General features: G+C 37.4%; 2 protein-coding genes across 2 annotated transcripts in view; one reads left to right on the forward strand and one right to left on the reverse strand.

The window, feature by feature from the left end:
• The window catches only part of LOC131434715 (electron transfer flavoprotein beta subunit lysine methyltransferase-like), a 66,731-nt gene extending 48,603 nt beyond the window's left edge, over window positions 1–18,128 (reverse strand). The window contains exon 1 of the mRNA XM_058601753.1: window positions 17,993–18,128. The gene's annotated coding sequence lies outside the window, so the exon portion shown is untranslated. The remainder of the gene's footprint in view (window positions 1–17,992) is intronic.
• Window positions 16,749–18,037, forward strand: LOC131434717 (growth arrest and DNA damage-inducible protein GADD45 alpha-like). The gene is made up of 2 exons (XM_058601756.1): window positions 16,749–17,296; window positions 17,368–18,037. The coding sequence occupies exons 1-2, from the start codon at window positions 17,024–17,026 to the stop codon at window positions 17,551–17,553; spliced, it is 459 nt and encodes a 152-aa protein (XP_058457739.1). The 5' UTR covers window positions 16,749–17,023; the 3' UTR covers window positions 17,554–18,037.
• Window positions 18,129–19,520: the final 1,392 nt, after the last annotated feature.

Here is a 19,520-nt window from a genome sequence, read left to right on the forward strand (position 1 = left end):
ACTGCGAGGAACAATCCGAACCGTCACGCTGATCAGGAATCGCTGGGAATGAACACTACCTCGGATAGAACTACAGAACTGATTGGTAAGTACAGCGCTATGAGTGACCAGCGAGTGGAACCCGCGAGAACTAACCAAGAAATCATGAACGATGACCTAGAATCGGAGGTATCAAAAATGGCCGAATTATGCAAGGCTGACCAGTCCATTCAAATTTTAGTGCTGCAACGGCATTCAGACGATGAAAACTCCAACTCTCAGGATACTGAAACTGAGACCGTCGTCCAGTCGGTGGACATCAGTCCGCCATGTGATAATGTTTCTAAATCTATTGTTTCATAGAATTCATCAATTTTATATCCATATAATTATAATAAATACTTTATTTTCGTACAACTATGTTTCCTTCCATATCTTCGATGGTAATTAGTTCAAAGCGTAATGAAAATGCGTATGCGTTGTGACAATTGTCTTGGAAGATGACACACTGATATCAACATGTTTTCTGCACTTGCACTACACCGGTGCAGTGCTACACTGAGGCATGAATAAACGAACAAAAATGATGAAAACATAAACAGTAACCATTGACTACAATAAACGATCCCATTGTACAGAGCTACACCAAGCTTTTGATGAGTGCTACACCAGTGGTGCAGAAAAAGTGTAGCACTGGTGTATTTCAATTGATAAAAACGAACGGTTTCAGTGCAGCTTTCGCTACACTAGTGTAGTGCAATTTAAAAACGAAAACGACATAACATTGACAGCAAATAAAGAAAAACGTCGACGAATGTTTCGACTTTGGTTTCAAATCCAATTTAGAAATTATTGTATATTCACAGATCAATATTTGATTAGTCGATGAACTATTGGTTTTTCTTTAAAAGGTATGCAAATTTTATCACTTTCCTTCTATGTATACTGAATAAATCAACATAAAAAGAGTTTCGCCCTTTTTAGATTGGTTTACTTTTATGTTTCCTGTGAGAATTTTGAAGTTACGCCCTTGCGAATTTTTCGTGAAATTGGTTGATTTTCGCGACAAAGAAAGACAGAGAAATTAAGCATGTTTAAAATAATGAAACTGCTTGTAGATTTTTAAATTTGATTTATGATGAATTCTAACTATAATATGATTGTTCTTAACAATTTTTCCCTTCAACATCAACAATGTTCTCTGTTTGATTTGAAAAAAAAAATGTTGGTGTAGTCAAATGAAAAAATATAGTTTTTTTTGGCTGATTCTATTGTTGAAATATACTAACTATTTATTACATGTCAACCAAAGTTGAGTTAATGTTATCGGCAATGTCTATGTTGATTCAATTCTGCTATACCTTTATATCAAGAAAAAAATTGGTTCAAATTATTTATGATCTTTTTTGTGTTTAGATACAACAAAGACTGATATTTAAATGTACCATATTAAGTTTATGTCTTAAAAAACAAGAGCAATTTTTTCCGCGCGATTGAACAGCGTTTTTTCTCCCTCAGATAGAGTTTGTGCGCGTATTGAAAGTAAAATTTGATACGCTTCTGGGTTTTGAACAATCATACGCTTGGATTGATTTATGTATTATTTGATTGCGGCAATCTTGAACGGACTGATGAAGCACCAAAACATTTACCTGGGCTTCATTGTAGTTTGAGAATAATTTTTAAGAATTTGAAAACGAGTATAAATCGAAATAAAGTAATATCAAAAATTACCTTGCAAATTATTTTAAAAAAATCATTTGTCTTAAAAACAAACAAAAATATGTGATTATAACCAACATAAGCGTTAATTGAAATAGCTAAATTTAAATTCATTTTTTTCAACTAAATAGTTTGTAAATTAAAAGAGCTAAAAATAATTAACTTAAACTAGAGTTCGTTCATTCTAAACAAATTTTTCCAATTGAATTTACTGTGAAATTGTTTGAAAAGAAATTGACAGGAACGCACAAGTAAAATCTATGTTATTTTTATCAAAATATTGATTGAAACAAACTAATCCACTGAAAAAAATAATCATCATGTTTTGTAGTTTCAAGTAGCAATATTTGCAATATCAACCCAGATTTTGTTTTGTCACTATTTCAATAAAATTATTCGTTGTGTAAAACCCAAATTTGGTTATTTCTACAATATTTTTCTCAGCGTGTACTTCCAGTAGTAAAAGGTTCAGAAACCATCTGATATAAAGAAAATAAATAGTTTCACCTTTCCTTACTAGCAATTGAACTATAGCCCTGTTTGTTGGCATGGAACACGGAGCACGAAACTTACGTAAACAAATGGAATTACAGGGTCCGGCACTCGAAGTGTAACCAACTTCAGACCGCTCGCGCAGCTGACGCACGGGCATCAGCTCTCTAGAAATTTGCTAAATGACAGTTCGGAGTTGTATTGTTTACAAGCGCAAGAGAGCATTTTGCCAAAAGTGAACGCGAAAAAAAAATCTTGACTTGAGCGAGCGAAGGAGTTGCTTCGTTTGGCCGAAAGCGATCAATTTCCGAACATTGTATTTTCTGACGAGATAATTTTTCCAATTGAGCAATTCGTAAACTCTCAAAACGATAGGGTTTACTTGACCGAGCCTGGCGTCAAGGTAAATGCGACATATTATCGGGAAAGTATTCTGGAGGTTGCTTTGAAGCCGTGGGCAGACAAACATTTCGGTGGCAGACCATGGACGTTTCAGCTGGACTCGGCACCGTCTCACAAAGCTCGAGTGAACCAAGAATGGCTGAAAAACAACATTCCGAACTTCATCACGTCCACACAATGGCTCTCGAATTCACCAGATGCGAATCCGGTGGATTATTCTCTTTGGGCCATTTTGGAGAGCAAAGTCCGAACTAAAAGATACACCAGTCTCGAGGCGCTGAAAAAAGTTATTGTCCGCGAGTGGGCCTAAATACCTGCAAGTCACATTCGGCAACTTACGGTGGTCATATCCAGCAAAAGTGAATTGATTCTGAATTTTGTATTATTTTTACACATTTTGTACTTTGAATTAAGTAAAAGTAATTTTCCAAACTGAATTTATGGCCTTTTTAATTGGTTACACTTCAAGTGCCGGACCCTGTACAGTTTCGCCCTTTATAGTTCTTTGTATTACTAAGATTGAAATTTTTATGGAATCCGAATTTTTAGGCAAAATTGTAGTAACTCGATTTATTTACTTTTGTAAGATTCGCCCATCTTTGAAAAACAGCTCACGATGATCATAAGAATTAATTACACTGAAAATAATTTACACATTTGAATTATCACTACATGTAGAATACATGAAATTCCTGATAATATACACTCAGCTCATGAAATGAGAGTAAAAACTGTTGATATTTGGTGAATATCATGCTACATTTATCTGAAATGCACATCAAAATGATAAGATATATCGTTCGGTGAGGATAACACCTTTGAGGATAAACCGAAAACGGGTAAAAAAAAGGTCCTGCTAACCCTCAGTTGGATAAACATATACTGAAGGCGTTCGAGCAAAAGAAGAAGGTTTCAGTTCGGGATGTGGCCAAAAAAGTGGACACTTCGAAGTCAAATGTTCTTCGTGCTAAAGAACGTTTGAATCTTCGAACCTATAGGAAGCAAAATCAATCAAAACGTAGTCCGAAACAAGAAGCATCGATCAGACCGAGGGTTCGAAAGCTGTACAATACGATTCTTGCTGCAAATTTGAACTGCATAATCATGGACTACGAAACCTACGTGAAACTCGATTACAAATCCTTCTCGGGACCACAATATTATACGGTGCGAGAAGGACAAGTGTTAAACCAGTCCGAGACATCGATTAAAGTCGAAAAATTTGGTAAGAAAGCTATGGTCTGGCAAGCAATTTGTAGCTGCGGTAAGATTTCGAAACCCTTCATCACCATTGCTTCAATGAACAGCGAAATGTACATCAAGGAATGTTTACAAAAACGACTTCTACCCATGATTCGAAGCCACAAGGATCCTGTTGTAGAATGGTATACTACCAAAAATGTCACTTTCGTCCCAAAAGACGAAAGACGAAAGACGGAATTTTGGGAATTAACGAAGGCACATCTTAGGAAACATGTCTCGGCAGCCGAAACCATTCAACAGTTCGAAAAAGATTGGAAAAAAGTGCCAGCTAGTCTACAATGACTAAGTAGCAAATGTTGAGAATAATATTCTGTTGTTGTAGTCTAATATTACCAGTATATCGAATAAAATTTGAATATCTAACACTTGTGAATTATTTACAGCGAAATCAGAGTGCGTCCATACTTTCTGGGACAGTCTTAAGGATCTTTTAAACATTTTGAGCTCGTTCGGATTATCTTTCGGTTTGTTTTTGTTTCTCGACTTATCCAGTAAGTATTCTTAGAACTGTATTGTATTGTATTGTATTGAATCCACAACGAAAACAGCTTTGATGGTATCCCGGCGAACAGACAGCAAATCGAGATTTAAGAAGATTTGATGCATCTCTCTCCACGGTAGATGGTGCAAAGCGAAACGAACGAATTTCCGCTGAACAGCTTTAATTCACAGCTAACCAGTTTGATAATACGGTGCCCAAACAACGACAATGATGTTGAAATTTTTAGCAATACAAAAAATGAGTCCCAACATGAATCCTTGATTGTTGACTCCCGTTTTGAGACCGTTTGCGAAGTAGTGTAGTTATACGTAATCGCTGTTCTTTTGCGAGAGAAGGAGATGACGAAACATTTTGAAGCATTTAGCGTTCCATCCTGTTAACGTTGCACAAATTAAAGAATACATTTTATTGAGACTGTAAGAAACCGGTGTCATCTGGGTTCTTGATACGATGAAATAGCTTAAAATTATCGACAAAAGATAGCTTTCTACACTTCAACGAACAAATTTAAACCGTTGAGATGTATTAGTAATATGAACGGCCTTAGATGGTTTCCTTGAGGAACTCCGAAACTTGGGATGCACAGAAAGAAAAGATGAAACTTACACGACATGTAAACCAATAGTACTATTAAACAGACATCAGTTGAAACTAAAATCTGATTTAAAACCATGATTGATGTAAAATTACATTGAAATGCATTTACTTTTTCATTGAACAAGGCTGTAAATTTACAAATCGCTTAGTTTTGTAATGTAACTTTCCATTCAATTACCTGCTCCAAATATGTGCATGAAAATAAATGTAAATTCACAAAATATTTTTATCTGTGTGAATGGTGAAGTAACAGTCACCTATTTTCACTGACATACAGAATTCTAGCCTATCAAGTTTGGCAACTGCTATCTGGTGATTAATCTGCAGAGAAATCCGTGTCAATAGCATCTACGTAATGTAGTGCTTGCAATATACGAATCATTTAAGACGTAAATGACACGAGATTTGTAGACGTAGATCGTTTTGGCATAAGCCCATGTTGAGTATCATTTTCCGAACCGAAGTTTTTCCCCTAGCGGATCTTACTTTACTTTATTCTAAAGCTAAACTAACGAAACGATAACATTGCCCGGACAATAAATAATGTCATGAGTCACCGACAGTACAAACAATCAAACATAAAACATTTGCCTTTTTCTGTGAAACCGGTCGCTCTCTGTGGCATTCACTGATAAGCAAGGAGAAGAGTCAACAAAATTCATTACCCCTATTCTAAGAGCAGAAAGAGCTTGGGAATTCCAGCCTCTTATCCAGTCCTAATCGTTGCACGTTCACTAACTATAGTGGCTAAAAATAGAACCCCTCATTAGTATGCTTTCGCTCTCATCAAGTAATGAAAGTACCGAGCAATAGTAACTGACTGAATAACTACAATTTAAGTAAATGATTTGATTGATGAACAAATATGAATATGCGAAAAAAAATTTCTTCTAAACTATTCAGAATATTGAAGGACTTTGATTAATGAAATAATAATAAATACGCTATTCTTACCATTGATTAGGAATCGAAATTGCGGAAAAATATTTCGAAACGACGTATGCCCGCGTCATCCGTGACGTCTCTGATCTCTTGACTTTTACGTCAGACTACAAATTGACACTCGCTATAACAGTTGGTGTTATATTTAGTTAACTTCCCATTCATTCACACCAACGAGCCAGCATATCCGTTCGGGCATCCGGCCGATCTCAATTTAGAAACTTACGCAGATTCAACCAAGCCTTCGTGTTTGAAATCTAACCAATTGAACATCTGTTCTGTTCAGTGGAAGCACGAACTGAATTGTTTTTCAATTTATTTCATCTAAACGCAGCAGGCGTTCTTCTGTTTGTTTGTTTTTTTTTTCGTGCGGTAATAAATGGCAAAAAAAAATCTATTACGGTTTTCCGCTTCTTCAGATAAATAGTCTAGCATCACGAGAACAAAACCAAACGCACGGTTATCAGTTCGCACCCGGCGAAATCAGTCAGACTACGCAAATTGAAATTGATCTGATTTTGGGGCACAGTTCAAGCGCGTGCTTTTCGTCGGTTTGGCGGTACCATTATCAAAGCTTTTTCGCGACCAGTACATAGATGAATCACAGCTTGCTCTGATGTGGGCGTTTTATATTCTACCGGCTCTCTTGGAGGACAATTTTGACAGGCGGCTCCCGGTTATCAGTGTATGCACCGTGTGCTGGAATTCTTTCGGCATGAGTCAAGAGATACTGGGGGATTCTGAATGAAGTATGTCTGAAGTTATTTAAAATTTGTACCTAGCATCTCTGCTTCCGATACCGGGGTTCCAATGTTAAGCCAATTGGGGACAGATCAAGTATCAGATGTGGGTGTTTGGAACCTTTTGACAGTAGTAACAACACTCAGAAGCTCTTCGGCATGAGGTAAAATTTAATCGTTTAAGTTTGATAAGAGAAGTATGACCACACGTGTAATCAACTAGAGATGGTCGGGTATCGGGTATTTTACCCGAAACCCGACCCGTACCCGTACCCGACGGGTTTTTGGTCGGGTACGGGTAAAAATTTTTATTTTCGATCGGGTACGGGTCGGGTACGGGTAAAAAAAATTTACTGCTTACTCGGGTACGGGTCGGGTCGGGTAAAAAAATTTACTACTCACTCGGGTACGGGTCGGGTACGGGTAAATTTTTTTTTCTGATCGATTACCCGAGCATTTGTACTTCACATAAATATGTTTACACGTTGACGAGAATTTTTTATTGCAAAACAGTTGTTCCGAAAAATAAACAATTTGATTCAAGGGGTTTTGACATTCGCGCCTAGAACCAGACCTGAAAACTGGCATCTTTTTCCAGAAAAAAACATTTCTTTTCTTCATTTAAAAAAAACGATCAATCATAGTTACGTGAAAAGTTATGTGAATATTTTCCACCCTACTTTTTTATAACATATTTAATAAGATACACTGCCTTAGCTCTAAGATGTTGCGGTCAGACCCTACTTTCCACGTAGGTTTTAATGGACTCCCATTTTTTTTTTGTTTCAATTATAGAGGCTTTAACATTAATGTCATTCACCTCTTCGGGCCAGAAAAACTTTCTGACCCTATGTGCGGGGTTGGGAATCGAACCCAGGCGGGCTCCCATTTTAAAGCTGTTTAATGCACAATCCAGTAAAAATTATTTGATTAATATATAAAATGTAGTGTAGTACTCATATCACATTCAGATACCAGAAAACTGTTATTTTAAATATTGGTTGGAGATTTTCAAAATTTACATATAAATCATTAATATTCTAACCATAAAAACATGAACATTTATTTCAGAAAATCTGCATAGAAGTTCTTCTTATTCTTCACTTCTGGGTGGTGTCACCTCACTTGAAATGACACCGATTGATGGCACAGCAAGTTGAGCTATATTGCCAGTTCGATGTCAACATTTCATAAGGGCACATAAACCAATGAGAGTTTCTCTTTGTTTACTTTCTCTTTTGTGAATATCTCCTTAATTTTCACCTGTACCTACAAAGTACCTACAAATGTTCAAACTACTAACACTTGAAGGACTCACAGTTCACCATTTTCAAAATTGAATTTTCACACCGGGAATACACGTGAATTATTCGATGTTTGGTCAATTCACGTAAACGAACCGATGATACTCTATCAATTTTAGGGGATGTTCGTGATTTTTCAAGTGATTCTAATGTGAATTTTTATTTGTGTGTCAAGATAATGAGCACGCTTACTTGTGGTTCTAAAGAATTGGATCAAAAGTCGCACTGTTTCGTAAAAACCATACCTACCAAAAATTGAATAGAATGGGTATTACGACATTTTGTATAAATATGCTTCTCGAAAAATTTGAGTAGATATTACTCCCTTTTGTTGACATTTGTAAATGAGTATAAAGTACCAAAGACATTGGAAATCTATTCATGCTTCACAGTGTATTTATATCACAAACGAATTTCCAGACATGACAGTCACGATCTTTTTTTGGCGCACATCTACGGTCCTCCGTGAAACTGGCACCAATGGTGATAAATTGGTTGCACTGCTGAGTTCCCATCATCGCATTCATAATGCCAATGTCAAACCGTGAGAACCCTTTCGATACGTTAGCTCATTTGTATATATTGAGATTTCATGGCACACTTTGGTCGAAATGATAACAATGCAATTAATCTCGCGCTCCACCAAGCGGTGAGTGCGGTCATTTCAGAAGACCGGGAACGGACCAGATTTTTATTTAATACTAGCTGAATTACCCGGCGTTGCTCGGAAATGTTTCGTGAAGGGAAGACCGAAAAAACTTCTCGAAGTTGTCCTGCTTAGTGAAATACTCTTGTAGTGAAACATAACTTAGACGGAAACCCGATCGAACAATACTCCGTTCATGTTCAAATTGCGAATGATCAGTGCCCCATCTCAGATCTCTCAATAATCATAAATTTCATTTCTCGACAAACCTCATTTAGTTGCTAGAAATTTGTCAGTGAACGTACTACAGATCTCCTTCATGATTACCCTGAGTAGTGTAGTAAGTATCTATGCTTTTCAAAAAATATCGATTCCCACCTTTGGTACATGTGCCAAACTTGATGGCGATTCGTTTAGTTGTTTTGTAGTTATGCTGAGACTTGAATACACTCACGTTCATAAACAGACAAAGACTATTTTCCCTTAGTTCTTTGAATTCCCCGCAAAATGGAACCAGAACTTTTAAAATTATTTAAAGAAAAATACGACCTTGAAATTCTTGCCACTCTCTTGTTTTATAAAAAATGGGAGAATAAAATTTATTTTCAAAAACCCTCCTTCTAGTCTAAATGTCGATTCTCTAAGTTGCGCAAAAAGTATCTATGGTCTTCAAAAAGTATCGATTCTCGTCAAATTAAATAAATTTTTTCATGACCCCTGTTAAGGATAGTTGCTACGCTCTCCCCCTTAAAAATACCCTTACAACTATCTCTGAAGAGCAAAAAGCACCTATGCCAAGTGTGATAGCAATCCGTTAAGTAGTGTCGGAGCTATGCCGTTACATCCCCCTTTTTAAATGCACTTGCTACATCCACTCCCCATATCTATCATATCTAAGGTATTGAAAATGTTTGCATGATCTTCAAAAATTATCGATTCTTGTCAAATTTTTGAATTTTTTTCATGCCTCCTCCTGTTAATGATAATTGCTACGCTTCCTCCCCTATAATAATACCTTTATGACTATTTCTGAAGAGCAAGAAATAACTGTACCAAATTTTATAGCAATTCGTGCAATAGTTCCGGAATTATGCCGTTACAAACATTACACTCCTTTTTTAGAGGCACTTACTACAGCCTCTCTCCACAGAATATCCTTATAATCTTATCTAAGTTGTGCAAAAGTGTCTTCAAAAAGTACCGATTTTTGTCAAATTAGATAATATTTTAATGACCACCTTTGTTAAGGACACTTCCCACGCTCCCTTCCCCCATGGAAATATTTTCATGACCATCTCTGAAGAGCAAGAAGTACATGTACCAGGTTTGATAGCAATCCGTTAAATAGTTTTGAAGTTATGCCATTACAAACATTACACCCTTCTTTTAAAGGCACTTGCTGCATCCATCCCTCATTAAATTATATCTACGGTATTCAAAATGTTTCTAAGATCTTCAAAAAATATCGGTTTTCATCAAGTTACATGAATTTTTTCATGACCCCTCCTTTGTTATGACACTTGCTACGCTCCATCTCCCCATAAAAATACGCTTATGACCATCTCTGAAGAGCAAGAAGTACATGTGCCAAGTTTGATAGCAATCCGTTCAGTAATTCCAGAGTTATGTCATTACAAACATTACACCCCCCTTTTTAAAGGCACTTACTACATCCACCCCCCATATAATCATATCTAATACATGCAAAATGTTTCTATGGTCTTAAAAAAGTATCTATTCTCGTCAAATTAGTCAATTTTTTTCATGACCTCCCCCTGTTAAGAACACTTAATACGCTCCCTCCCCCATTAAAATATCCTTATGACCATCTCAGAAGAGCAAGAAGTATCTGTGCCACGTTTGGTGGCAATCCGTTCAGTAGTTTCGGAATTATGCCGTTTTAAACACTACACCCCCCTATTTAAAGACACTTGCTACATCCACCCCCCATATAGTCATATCTAAGGTATGCAAAATGTTTCTACGGTCTTCAAAACGTATCGACTCTTGTCAAGTTATATGAATTTTTTCATGACCCCCCTTGGTAATGACACGTGCTACGCTCCCATATAAATATACTCCCTAAACCATCTCTGAAATACAAGAAGTACCTGTGCCAAGTTTGGTGGCAATCCGTTCAGTAGTTCCGAAGTTATCGCGTTACAAACATACAAACTTACATCCATTTTTATATATATAGATTTGTAAGCACATACATGTCTTTATTATTTGTCTTTGTTTATATGTTTAAATGTAAACAAGCATTTTAATGTATTTTACTGACAAACTAGAGCCTGATACGCTCTATCTAGCTCGCTATCTAAAACACTTTATTTTTTCCATCCTGAATTTTGGTAAACTTTTTACTACTCATTCGGGTCGGGTACGGGTACAGGTAATTTTTAATCGGGTACGGGTCGGGTACGGGTAAAATTTTTTATTTTTTATCGGGTACGGGTCGGGTACGGGTAATTTTTTTTTATTATTGATCGGGTACGGGTCGGGTACGGGTAATTTTTTAAATTTTTAATCGGGTACGGGTCGGGTACGGGTAATTTTTTTTGCTGATCACTCGGGTACGGGTCGGGTTCGGGTATAAGAATTTCTATACCCGACCATCTCTATAATCAACTACTGATCGATTGGAACTTGTTCAGACAAAGAGGCAAGTGCCGGTCAATTGATTCTTCAAGTGGCCATCGTCTGAAAGTTATTCAAAAGATGAATGTAGCTATCAGAACCTCTCGTATCGTCTTAATCCACTTGTTTATTTGTATTTCGTCTGCCAAGTATGTTTGCCGTAGTTTGTATTGTTACTACACAGCAACCAGTGGGGTACGGAATGATTATGTCGTGATTGAGTTTTTCTCTTATTTTTTCATTCGACAAAGCTCAAGTGCCCAACTATACAAAGTTGGCTACTGATTGTATATTGGTAGGAGAAATTTCCAAAACATAGTTCATTTTAACAGCACCTAACAAGAAAACGGACTGAAAATAGATTGAGGAGTTAAACCCGGACCGAAAGGAAAATGTATTATTTTAATATTACATCCAAAGTTCTGCCCATCATCATTTGCATTTGGATCTCTGCATTTTAAAAAATTACTTCGCTATTCGACTTCAATCGCCTACTAAGATCCAGTGAACTGATGCACAGTGAGGAAAAAAAGAATAAAAAACACGACTCTACTAATTAATTTCATAGAAATCTATGTAAATATTTCCAAAGTAGGTTTTTTTTAATGCGAAACTAAGCGTAGAAACGATTAATGATAATTAGAATAGCCGCACGGTTCACTATCATGTTAAAACTGTGGAAAAAATGAATTCAACTAATCAAAAGGTACTCCTGACATTTTTAAAAACTGTGTCAGAAAGTATGGACGCAAACAAAAACCGCTGCCATTTCGCAATGGTTCAGAATCTGTCAATTTTTATGGCTGCGTCCTGTTGTTTACACTCTTCTCTAACCACTTGTGCACTTGTTTATTCGTTTTCATTACTTTGTTTCGAAATGCGTGGACTTCAGCAGAACAACGTCGAGAAATTGTGTACAAATGGTGCACAGAACGCGGACTGTCCCTGAGAAAGATAGCAAAAATGGAAGGAGTAAGTGAAAAAGCCGTGCGAAATGCAATCAGGAAGTTCGGTGAAGATAACACCTTTGAGGATAAACCGAAAACGGGTTGAAAAAAAGGTTCTACTAACCCTCAGTTGGATAAACGTATACTGAAGGCGTTCTAGCAAAAGAAGGAGGTTTCTGTTCGGGATGTGGCCAAAAAAGTGGGCACTTCGAAGTCAAATGTTCTTCGTGCTAAAGAACGTTTGAATCTTCGAACCTATAGGAAGCAAAATCAATCAAAACGTAGTCCGAAACAAGAAGCATCGATCAGACCGAGGGTTCGAAAGCTGTACAATACGATTCTTGCTGGAATTCCGAACTGCATAATCATGGACGACGAAACCTACGTGAAACTCGATTACAAATCCTTGCCGGGACCACAATATTATACGGTGCGTGAAGGGCAAGTGTTAAACCAGTACGAGACATCCATAGAAGTCAAAAATTTGGTAAGAAAGCTATGGTCTGGCAAGCAATTTGTAGTTGCGGTAAGATTTCGAAACCCTTCATCACCACTGCTTCAATGAACAGCGAAATATACATCAAGGAAACAAAAACGACTTCTACCCATGATTCGAAGCCTCAAGGATCCTGTTGTCTTCTGGCCAGATCTTGCTTCTTGCCACTACTCGAAATCAACGGTAGAATGGTATACTACCAAAAATGTCACTTTCGTCCCAAAAGACATGAAACCACCAAATTGCTCACAACTTCGACGAATTGAGGAATTTTGGGCATTAACGAAGGCACATCTTAGGAAACATGTCTCGGTAGCCGAAACCATTCAACAGCTCGACAAAGATTGGAAAAAAGTGTCAAAACTTGTCACCAAGAAGTCTGTACGGAATTTAATAAGGAACATTCGCAAGAAGGTGCGCCAGCTAGTCTACAATGGCTAAGTAGCAAATGTTTAGAATAATATTCTGTTGTTGTAGTCTAATATTATCAGTATATCGAATAAAATTTGAATACCTAACACTTGTAAATTATTTACAGCGAAATCAAAAGTGCGTCCATACTTTCTGGGACAGTCTTTAGTACATACGAATAACATTAGTAGCAAAGTTACAGACAAAATAAAGATGGAATACATTGAGCTGGGGGGTATTGTTGGTTCTAAAGATGAATATTTGGACAAATTGTGGATGAGGTTTTTAAACGTCGTTCCAAGGGTTATTTGAATCTTAAACCTTCTATTAGGCAAATCCTCAGACTTAAAATAACGTTTTGAAAGTTTTGTGGCTCAGCGTTTCGTTGATAATGCTAACACATGGATCAATAAGTCCCGAGACTAACAATGGAAACATTTTTTTTATTCATCAACATAATCACCTTTTAGGGTGATACAATGGTTCCAACGTTTTTCCAATTTTTCAATACCATGTTTATAAAACAATTTATCTTTCGCTTCAAAATAAGCTTTAGTTTCAGCGATGACCTCCTCATTTGAGCCAAATCTTTTTTCCTGGAGCATTTTTTTAAGTTCAGCAAAGAGCCAGTAGTCACTGGGGGCTAAATCTGGCGAGTATGGAGGGTGGGGAAGCAGATCAAAGCCCAATTCGTTCAATTGTTTTCATCGCCTTGTGGCAGGGTGCATTGTCATGATGAAAAAGGCAATCGCGGCACCCACTTGGAAAAAACCTTTTTCATGCTCAATTTTTCATGAAGGATAGTAAATACACTTCCATATGATATCTGTGTCATCTCAGCAATCTCACGGAGCTTCACTTTACGATCTTTCATTATAATTTTTGTCACTTCACTCACATTTTCCGGTGTAACGGCTTCCACAGGTCTACCCGAGCGTTCCGCGTCATTTGTGTCGGTACGACCACGTTTAAACTCGGCGAACCACCGATAAATCATTGCTTTTGATGGACAAGAGTCCGGATAACATTTTTCAATCCATTGTTTCGCTTGCACGGTGTTTTTACCCATTAAAAAACAATGTTTTATCAAAACACGAAACTCGTTTTTTTCCATTTTTTAAACAAACTACAAAACGACTTTAACCCAACCTCGATAAGTCAGCTGTTTCTGGTCAGATCGACTTAAAATTTTGACCCGTTTCAAGCAAAGGTTAGTACTCTAGAAAGACGTGGTTACTGGTTTACTACGAGCGCCATCTCTGCTTTAGTCTCGGGACTTATTGATCCATGTGTTATGTTTTTGGTACATATCATCCTATATCTCCGGAACCGGAAGTCGGATCGGAATGAAATTCAATAGCAGACTATGGGACTATGAGACCTTTCATTTGAATCTTTGTGAAAACGGTTTAGCCATCTCTGAGAAAGGTGAATGCATATTTTTGTTACACACACAGACATTTGCTCAGTTTGTCGAGCTGAGTCGAATGGTATATGACATTCGGCCCTCCTGTCCTTGGTTCAAAAGTCGGTTTTCACAGTGATTGCATAGCCTTTCTATATGAGAAAGGCAAAAAGGGGCTAGTTGTGAAACGTAAAGATGATTGTTTGAGATATGTTCCTCGATTTTGTTTAAGCTTATTTGTAAACAGTACCGCTGCACTGTCAAGGATGAATTTTTGTTCATTTGTGACGTCACGATAAAAAATCTAATCAAAATGTGTTCATTCGATTGAGGTTAGCAGTGACGGTAAAAAATCTAATTGTTCCTCAAGCTTTTTGTTTGTTGTTTTGCCTTTCTCTATAGAAAGGTATTAGAATGGCATGAAAAACCGACTTTCGAACGGAGTCTCGGAGACCCAGTGTTATATACCATTCGACTCAGTTCGACGAGATCGGAAAATGCCGTGTGTGTGCACTTTTCGAAGATATTTGAACGCGCTCAATTTTCTCAGAGATGGCTGAACCGATTTTACTAAACTGACGTAATCGACAAAACACGTTGATTTTTATCGATCTTATATATATATATATATATATATATATATATATATATATATATATATATATATATATATATATATATATATATATATATATATATATATATATATATATATATATATATATATATATATATATATAAGGGTGCCAATGTTTTGGGATCACTTCTAATTTCGTAAAGCGCTAGTGCTCAAAAGTTTAAGCACCTCGAAAAAAAGTCCCCATGCAAAATTTGAGCTAAATCGGACATGGGTAAGGGGTGCTACCCGGCGGTTAAGGTTTGAAAATTTGCGATCTTGAAAAAGCACCATAGGGGGGAGAGTACATGAAATTTCCAAAATCAAAAATTTTTTTGATGCCGAAACTCTTAAACTGCATGAAATGTCGAGATTTAGTGTATCTCAAAAAAATTTTGTTTTGAAAAAATCAACTTTCTGGGACTTTTTAATTTTAATATTCCGAAAAAGTCCGATATCCGAAAGTAAATTTATTCAAAAAAAATTTTTCCGAGATGACACTAAATCTCGACGTTTCATGCAATTCTAAGCCTTTTGGCATCAAAATTATTTTTTCGATTTCGAAAATTTCATGTGACCCATGTAAAATTTTTTCGCTATTCAGCTTCAATCGTCTGCTAAGAGTAAATTCAGCAGCTAGAAGTTCTATATGGGAGATCTATAATAGAACAGAAACTAGAACAAACGTATCCCCAGCAAGCCGCTCTAGTTTTATTCATTCGACCAGTTCTTCTGTCAAATTTAAAACTGGTCTACGATGCCGTTCTACTTTTTGTATATTTGAAGCACGAGTAAAACACTGCTGGGACTGCCAGTTTTTCTTGTTATAAAATTCAGATTTAAATTTTGTAACTGGCATAAATTATGCATCTAGAACTAGAACACTACTGAATATGCCCTAAGCTCCGATGAAACGATCCATGAAGCCAAACATAAGCTCTATCAAGTATAGTAGGCTATCACACGGCATACTACGACCAACCGATGCATTTTCCATTCATTCTACAGCCATAAACTGCGCTTATTTCTGCACACCGCATGCCTCTGCGTCCACAAGGGCGATCTTTAGTCGAAAAAAAGTGCGTGGTCATCGTCACGTGCTGGGCACCGACTGACTCCTTGACTGGAGTTGTTAACTTCATTCGGTTCATGAACAAATGTCGACCAACGAAGGCGCGCAATTCAGAAGTTCGGCGCCAATTTCTCTCCGCAAATGTCCGAAATGGCACGAAAAATTGCATCATTCATTCGAATGGGCGATCAACCCGTACCGTGACTTGTGAATTTTCGCTTGACATCGTGTGGGCTTATCACACTTACCTGCAATCAACATCATTTCAGGCGCAATTTCGTGTCGTGTCGAGTTAATCAATTGACAGAGACAGTGACCTGATTTCGTCGTTCCGGTGTCATAAAAAATATTCTCATTTTTTTTTTGAATGAACACCACACGAATGAACGTTCGCTTCACCTTCATCGCGCAGGCCCGTGAATTTTCACTGGCGGCTCGCGCGACTTCATTCGAGACAAGTTCAAACGTGAAACGTCATGTGAATGGAATTTCGCTGTATGTTTCATCCATCGTCCGGGTGGGCTCGTCGGCAGCGGTGTTCGGCTATAAGTATAACTACTCGTTCGGTGAACCAAACAGTATCATTCGGTGGAAAACCCTAGTGAAGTGAACAAGCAGGCAAGCAAGCAAGCAAGTGGACAGCAATCAGCTGCTTTACTGGGAGGTGTGTATAATTTCACAACATCGCCCAACAGTTTAAGGGGCTAATAAAATACCGAACAGAAGTTATCAGTTTTATCAAAGTGTAAATTGAAGCAAACCCACGGTCGATAGTTGGGTGTGAACACAGGTGTCCGTTTATAGTTTTAATCTGGATCAGTGCAATTGCAATTATAACAAATTAAAAATGGTGGTATCTACTAAACCCGCTTTGATGATGTCCAAGGTTGGATTCAAAACCGTGGGAATCGGTGCCAATGTAAGATCGACACTGGTTACCGCTTCGGCCGATAAAAGAGTCGTAGTCGGAATGGCCAACTCTATCCGTAGCCTTACGGAGGAACCCAACCGATTCGTTTTCTGTTTTATGGTTGCGCCCGAAGTGAACGACAGTGGAGCTCACATGCAGGAAGTTCTGCTGGAAGCATTCTGCTTCGAGAACGACATTTACATAATAAAGGTAAAGTTCAATGAACCTATTTTGAACGCTGAGGTACTAATCTGTTTCATTTTTTTTGTTCATCATTACAGGTTGACAGTGCGGAAAAATTAAGCCGACTGCTTGGGTCATCCTGTCTGGAATCGTGCGCCTTGGTCAGGAAATCCCACTCCGAAGGCGAAGATTGCTACTCCCGCAGTGAAAACATTCTCATCGATTACTGTGAATTCTACTGGGACGAACCAGTGAAACCGGTAATCAAATTGCCGGAAAAGTGAACACATCTCGGACACAGCATTCGTTTGAACAATGATACGGTTCTATGATTGAGCGCAGACATCCAATGAGATATCGTTTCTCATGCAAGTTCACCAAACAATGGACACATTAGCTTGTAACGAGCCGATCGCGTGGTGGACTACAGTAACGGGGATGAATCGGCAAAATAGTGTAATTTAGGAATACTGTGCTACGGATTTTCAGTACATGGCAGTGTTCGGCCGTGAAGAATCGATCAACACTGGAAGAACTAAGTTAACCCTCGCATGCTTGTACTCCTAGTGAAATAATGGTTCATAAGGTTTTGAAACTGCTATTTCGTCCTCTAGTTACATTTCATACGGTTTTACGTATTCGATTATAATTATTTAATGTTGAGTTGATCATATGGTGAAAAACCTACATAAAGTAACATAATTATATTTACTTGCTACGTACCGCAACTACAATGGTGTAATAATGGGTTTTCCCGCGGTTAATGAAATAAACGAAAACTTTATGTAATACTTGTTTGCTGTTTTGCACTATAAATTCCGAACGATTCTCAAATCACAATCCCTGCTGTAGCTTTTCATCAGTTTGTGAGTCAAGTGTCAGTTTAGAACAGATAATGCGCTGTGAAAGCTGTTCGAATGAATAGAAAAACGTGTCTCGGCTATTTGCTATAATTGGATTGTATAACAGTTTTGAGAAATGTATGTTCGTTCGAAAAACCCGCTTGCTTTGCTGTCTCGGCTCATGCTGCTCATTTTTATTCCGCACTTTAAAATCAAATCGAAATTGGTTTGCATACGAATTTTGCTAATATAGCTGGTAAACGAATTGTTCTTCAAAGGCTTGCAGACTTTTTTTTCGTTGAATCTAGGCAAAATAATTGCCAAGATTCGCACCGCCGAGTACGCGGTAATCATCTCGGCAAAAGATAAAATTGCGGAGCATCGGCAATCTCAAGTTGGACAATCGTCGGTAATTTATGAATTACTGAAGCTTCAGCAATTGAAAGTTAATCACCCCGATTCTGTATTTCGTTCGAATCGGTTTGTTTCGATCGAATACGAAATGCTGCATTCTGTAGCTCGATCGAGTTCGAGTTATCCATACAAAAGTATCATTCGATCGAAATACATAATAGGGGTGAATAAAGAATTCGCTTTTGTCGTGAATACGACTTACTTTACTATGGGGTGCCTTTTCAAAATTTACCCTCTGAGAGAGTGATAAGTTTTTGATCGTGAATATCTCTTGTTGTATCCAACGAATCAACATAATTTTTGCTACATGCCATCGGAAATATGATCACAATTTTATGATAAAATTTTCAGATGTGTGACATGATCTCAAATAATTCAAAATTAAACTTTTCTGAAATGTTTGGTATAAACGAGTATCAAAGAGAATCATTCATAGTTAAGGCGCGTTTGCCTTTCACGTATTTTTAAATCTGTGAAAGGATTTATATAATCTATTTTTTTTTTAATTTTTCAAATTAAACGTGTATAGCAAAAGTATTGAAGTATTTCAATAGTGCACTATTGAAAAACCTGTCTCATTTGACCCATGTCAACACCAGCCAATCAGAACGCGAACAAAATATCTGCTCATGTACATCAAATCGTTCGAGAATAATGCTCCAAACAGTGTTTAATATCGTAGTGAGTTTCACAATTTGGTCCTTCTGAAAGGCAGGAATGAATCTCGTACAGCATCCTGACAGTTTCTTTCAATGAAATGCAAATCCGAAATGAAATAATCAAATTTAAAAATCTATATGCTGCTATTTTTATAGCCGTTAGGACCGCCCATTAGTGAAAAAGCTACAAACGAAATCACGTAAAAAGAAACCTCTTAACAAACATTGGATCAGTTTGGATTCTATCGCCACTGCGAGCAGATGTATTTTGTGTCGTGTGCAAAGCTAGTTTCGCTTTCGGCAAGAGCGATTCCCAAGTAACAATTTTTGTTACGC

This window comes from Malaya genurostris, chromosome 3 (assembly GCF_030247185.1).
Source record: "Malaya genurostris strain Urasoe2022 chromosome 3, Malgen_1.1, whole genome shotgun sequence".
In the NCBI taxonomy this organism is placed as follows: domain Eukaryota; kingdom Metazoa; phylum Arthropoda; class Insecta; order Diptera; family Culicidae; genus Malaya; species Malaya genurostris.

Bases quoted from the DNA above. Each gene is read 5' to 3' on its own strand.
- LOC131434717 (XM_058601756.1), top strand. From the start codon at position 17,024: ATGGTGGTATCTACTAAACCCGCTTTGATGATGTCCAAGGTTGGATTC. The intron at 17,297-17,367 runs GTAAAGTTCAAT...TCATCATTACAG, and splicing joins ACGACATTTACATAATAAAG to GTTGACAGTGCGGAAAAATT.